The sequence below is a fragment of the Lactuca sativa genome, chromosome 8, assembly GCF_002870075.4.
Source record: "Lactuca sativa cultivar Salinas chromosome 8, Lsat_Salinas_v11, whole genome shotgun sequence".
In the NCBI taxonomy this organism is placed as follows: domain Eukaryota; kingdom Viridiplantae; phylum Streptophyta; class Magnoliopsida; order Asterales; family Asteraceae; genus Lactuca; species Lactuca sativa.
Window position 1 is genome coordinate 118,603,472 of NC_056630.2, and position 6,124 is coordinate 118,609,595.

The following is a 6,124-nucleotide window of genomic DNA, read 5'->3' on the forward strand; positions in this document are numbered from 1 at the left end:
TTTATGAGATTCATTCTTGCTTCTCTTCAAAACATAACTCACGAAAGAACATTATTCATACATGTACAACTTTGTAATGCACTTGAATATTTATTAGGGGAATCTTGACTAAACAGACACATTTTATGACTACATTTACATTTCCAATCAAATGATTTATCGTATCATGGATTCTAGACAAGTCTACAAACGATTGGAATCACAAGTGCTGTGATTTTTGAGTTTACTTAGCTTTAAGATCGAATTCATGGGATAAGATACAACATCAATATGTACAGTATCATGCTGCTTTTGTAGACACATCACCATAATATACCTTGACGTAAACGTTTATGCTGATAAATATACCTCTCATACATAGTCATATCCTTTTGTAGAGAGGTGTTGACAGCTAACCACAGTAAGCATAACATAGACCATGTTTTAATAAGGTTACCCCTTTGAAATGCTCTTCATATACGTTATAGCCAAAGAAGGTTGTAGTCTTTGATAATTTTGCAACTTTAATTTCATTTAACTTTTTGGGGAAAATGGCTCAAGAGGGTAACCAATTGTTGAGTTCGTTCTCATTTGGTCATTTTTTTTGTACTCAATATACCATCGAACTTGTTGTTTGTATTCACCATAACCCTTTGACCGGCTATCACATGTCAAAAGCCGGTCAAAAGGGTTATGAGGAACGCAAACAACAAGTTCGATGGTATATTAAATAAAAAAAAGGAAAGGGACCAAATGAGTATAAACACAAAAGTTAATTACCCTAAAGAGTTATTTTTCCTATAATAAGAGATATAATTAATAACAGAAGGTACACCCAGTATTAAAGAGTTTCTAATCCAATGATATCAAGTATTGTTTTTATTTCTTGTTGAAAGTTCATATTCCGTCCTATACATAGGTGTAATTGTAATGATTAGTTTTGTCGTTAGAAAAAATATATAAAAAGGATATTTATTTAAAAGAAAATACATAAAAAGGTACATCTAGTAGTACCATTTTTTTCACCGGACTAAATATCGCTTTAAATAATCAGCATTAAAGGATGGTAAGTAGGGAAACTTGACTTTAAACCATTCAGAACCCACTCGTAGTTTGACTTACTTCATCGACTTCGTCCCTTCGGCTTTTACAGAATGGCTCAAACGACCACCCAGGTTTGCAACTTGGATTATATCAAGTATTTCAATTTTCACATGGAAATTGCACAAAAAATCTTATATTTTTAACGTCAAAACTAAATAAAGTAAGTTATCTATTTAGTAATCATGTTTATTTCAATGAGAGAAATGGTCTGCAGCTTTAATTTTTTTTTTTTATTATCAAAAAGTAATCACCAAATGAATATAATATTTTAAGATCTGTGTCTTACAAATTATAATTGGTCATCAGATGACAATATTTCTAATTTTACAAATCCAGAAAACAACAAAATAGAACTCATTTTTTAATTAAAGAAAAGATAGGTTACTGGAAAGGTCCAATTATTTAAACTGAAAGTACAAGCTACATATTTGCTTCGCGGCACATGCCACATGGTATCGTCCTTTGAAAATTAACACCGACCTGTAAACAGTAAACCCCCCACTTTAAATTAATCTCTCACGTGACACCGACTATACTATCGACGACAGTGGCATTTCCGTAAATCATTCTATTCCCATCACCTATTTCATAAACCCCCTCAAACCGAGAAGAATGTAAAGTATCGGAAGCACCAATTTTGGCCACTATTTCATCTTTTTTGATCGTTTCTAAATTCTAATACAAATGATTTTTCTAGATAGCTATTTCATAAAATAAAATTTAAATATATATGAAATTGTAAGTCATAATTAATGTAACATCTTACATTTTAAACATTTATGGTGTGAATTTCTATTGTTGTTTCTTTTTTATTTTACATGCTATTTCTATGTCTGAGTGCGACTCCATTCACTCGTTATATTAAGAACACTTTTAACGAACATACAAAACTATATATTATTTTAAATCATATCGTATTTTTTATTTTATTTTTTTGAATCGTATTTAGTTACGAAAACGAGTAAATAGATACTATTAAAAAAATTAAAATAAAAGCTCCTCACTTTCCTAAAAGAAATAAACGTCTTCTCCATCTTCTTCTACTCTTCTCTCTCTGGAAAAAGAGTCCAAAAGGTACTGGATCCTCTCTGTATCTCTATCTCATCCTCTCTCACACACTTCACAAAGTGAAAATCACCGTCTTCTGTATCTGGGTGTCGTAACATTCTTCGTTTTCATGGCGGATTCAACTAAATACATGCCCATCAATGAAAGAACTCTGGTTTCAGATTTGAAGTTGAAGAACGTCTTTTCATTTCGAACCAAGAAAACAAGAGCTTTTGCTTACGTATTCATAGCTATCTTCGTTGCTGTTACTTTTTTCTTGGCCTTTAATCCTTCACCAGATCCTTCTTCTCCATGGTTTTCCAGTATCTTCACTAGTACAAGCATCAGTACAAGTATTAAAGCAAATGGTACTACAACAACTTCTTCATCATCTTCTTCTGGTGCTTATGGGTCTGCTGGATCTCAATTCTCTTCCATTTATTCTTACTTTTTTCCTTCAAATTCTTCGGAAGCATTACAAAATTCCACAGTTTCTTCACCCAGTTCAAATGCCACTGATTCCAGATCTCCAACTATGAATCTCGAAACGCCCAATGTGATTAAAGATCCTCCAATTGTTCAAAATCAAACTAAAAGTAATGACTCGAACCAGACCATGATCGGGTCTCCATTATCTCAACCAGTGTTGAATCAGACCGCAATCGGGTCTCCACCACCGCAACCATATTCGGACCAGATCGCAACTGGATCTAAATCATCCCCTCAACACGGATCAAACAAGACCACGATTGTGAATTTACCATCTCAACCAGTAACGAACCAGACGACTAAAACAGTGTCGAATTCAGCTTCAGAATCGCAGAATTCAATAACGAATAATGCCACTGAAAATAGGATGAAAGCAAGTCCAAACTCCGAGAAATCATTACCGACATCTTGGGGAAATGGTGCTGGAAGTGGTCCTGGTCAAAGGATTGAAGATAAAATCACCACCAAAAATGTTACTTCTTTAGGAAAGAAACAAGGGTTTGATGATTTGGTGAAGAATTTAGTCAACTGTAACCTATTTGATGGAGATTGGGTAAGAGACGACTCATATCCATTGTATAAACCCGGTTCTTGTTCGTTGATTGATGAACAATTCAATTGTTTCTCCAATGGTAGGCCTGATTTAGGGTTTCAAAACTACAAATGGAAGCCCAACGGTTGTAGTTTACCAAGGTATGTCAAAATTTTCATACTCCAATCTTCAGTTTTTTTCAATTTACGTTTATTATGATTTATGACAATGAACTTGTTCATGCATATGTAGGTTGGATGGAAGCAAAATGTTGAAATTATTGAAAGGAAAGAGATTGGTTTTTGTAGGGGATTCTCTAAACAGAAATATGTGGGAATCATTAGTTTGCATCCTTCGAAACTCCCTTAAAGATCAAACCAAGGTTTATGAAGCTTCAGGAAGACATCATTTCAGATCAGAAGCTTCTTATTCTTTCGTATTCAAGGTATTCCAGTCTCTTTCCTTCGATAAAGTTTCTGAGATCATTGCTCGAAAACAATCTTAATCTTTTTTATATCATGAATTTATAGGATTATGATTGCACAGTGGAGTTCTTTGTGGCACCATTCTTGGTTCAAGAATGGGAAATCAAAGACAAAAATGGAACACAAAAAGAGACCCTCCGGCTCGATTTGATCAGTAGCTCCGCCGATCAGTACAAAACCGCCGACGTGGTTGTCTTCAACACCGGCCATTGGTGGACTCACGACAAGACTTCCAAAGGGTGATTAATCTCGATATACTTCTATTAAAAAGCTGACGTTAAATTCCGACAAAACCATCAATTTTTTTATGGTGTTAATAATCGTTATGAAATTCTCAGGGAAGATTATTATCAAGAAGGTAACCATGTCTATAAGGAACTTAACGTTCTAGAGGCGTTTCGTAAAGCGATGACAACATGGGGAAATTGGGTCGATGCTAATATGAACCCTAAAAAAACTTCGGTTTTCTTCAGAGGTTATTCTGCTTCCCATTTTAGGTATGTATAATCATGTGTTTTAAGTTTTAACTTTTATCCTGATTTATATCTCTGTAAACTTAGATATTTAAGTTTTTTCTATCAATTTCTGTTTGGACAGCGGAGGGCAGTGGAATTCCGGCGGAGCTTGCGACCATGAGTCGGAGCCGATCAAGAACACCACTTACCTAACGCCGTATCCCGACAAGATGATAGTCCTGGAGAAGGTTTTTAAAGGGATGAAAAACAGAGTGTCGTATCTGAACATAACAAGATTAACGGATTTCCGGAAAGATGGCCACCCGTCGGTTTACCGGAAAAAACATTATACGGCGGAGGAGATTAAGTCGCCGCTGCATTATCAAGATTGCAGTCATTGGTGTTTACCTGGTGTTCCTGATGCTTGGAATGAAATCCTTTATGCTCAACTTTTGGTCAAACAATACCAAAATCAACAGCAAAAGCTGTAAAAGTAAATGTGAATTACACTTTTTTTTCCTTTTTTTATAGAATATGGAACATAAACCTTTTTCTTATAGTCTTTATTTTGAAGATTACTGTTTATATGTGTAGAGAAGAAAGCTTTGGTGATTATAAATTAATAGATGTTTTTTTTTTGTTTGTGCCATTTTTGGAAGTTGATTTAAAATGTTTAAATGGTCGTAGGTTATTTATTAAATTAACATAGTATGAATTAATCATATATAAAATCATGTATTTTCTGGGTTAATGTGATGTCGGTGTTTAGAAGATATTGTTTATTTTTTTTTTTGTAACCATGTGGTCGTGAATAATATTTATTTAAGACAATTACAAATTTGGTTGTGTGGTTTATTAACAAATGTGATTTTAATCCAAAATGTTTTGTAATTGCACCATATCTAATATAAGTTTATTTATTTATTTATTTTTTATTTTATTTTTTTTATTTTTTAATCCATTTCATAATTAAATGTGTATGAAATGATATTTTTGAATTTTCTATTTGTTTTACATGTGTTCATTTAAAAAAATAAATATAAAAATCTAAATATTTAAGAAGTTTGAATTTATAAAAAAATAAAAAAAAATATTAAATTATTAAAATTAAAGTGTTTTTTCTCTTTTGAATTTAAACAAATAATTTAGATAAATAACAAATGAAACTGATGGGCTTTAATTTATTAAATTTCAAATTAAAAAAAAGGAAGTAATGAAATTGAAATGTATTTATTATTATATTTATTGCAATTAATAAATTTAATTAAATCTTATGTGAAATTTAATAAAAATGAAACAACCACAAAATGCCATATGGAAAAAATTTAATTGAAAATAACCATAAAATGACATGCGGCTAAATCAATGAAAGTGTCACATGTGAAGAAAAGATTTTCATTTATTAAAGTACTAGGTGTAAGACTCATGTATTATATGAGTTTATTAAAAAAAATTAAATATGAAAATTCTAAAATTTAAAAAGTTTGAATTTATAAGAAAAATTAGAAAAATATTGAATTAATAAATTAAAGTGTTTTTTTCTCTTTTAAATTTAAACAAATAATTTAGATAAATAAACAAAAGAAACTAATAAAGTTTTAATTTAGAAATTTTAAAATTAGAAGGAAAACCAATTATTGAAATTGATATGTATTTGTTATTACATTTATTGCAATTATTACATTTAAATATTATGTAGAATTTGATAAAATGGAAAAAATCACAAAATGACATGTGGCCAAATCAATGAGTGTGACACGTGACAAAAAGAATTTATTTATTAGAGTATATATATATATATATATATATATATATATATATATATATATATATATATATATAGAGGTGGGTTCAATTGAGAAAATAAAAAAGGTTGAGAATGGGGGAATCATTCTCAGCCACTCATTTATATAAGCATAAAAAGACATAGTGGCAAACTTGTAAATATGTTAATAACCTTCAATGTCAAATACATAACTATAGAGATTTCAATAACAGTTCGTTCATCCTCAAAATTTCTCCTCAAATCTTCA

General features: G+C 31.1%; 1 protein-coding gene across 1 annotated transcript; it reads left to right on the forward strand.

Annotated features, from left to right (window-relative positions):
• The first annotated feature begins 2,058 nt into the window (after positions 1–2,058).
• Positions 2,059–4,728, forward strand: LOC111901992 (protein trichome birefringence). The gene is made up of 5 exons (XM_023897860.3): positions 2,059–3,312; positions 3,404–3,596; positions 3,682–3,875; positions 3,975–4,133; positions 4,234–4,728. Exons 1-5 carry the CDS (start codon positions 2,261–2,263, stop codon positions 4,580–4,582), a joined length of 1,947 nt encoding a protein of 648 aa, XP_023753628.1. The 5' UTR covers positions 2,059–2,260; the 3' UTR covers positions 4,583–4,728.
• The last annotated feature ends 1,396 nt before the right edge of the window (positions 4,729–6,124 follow it).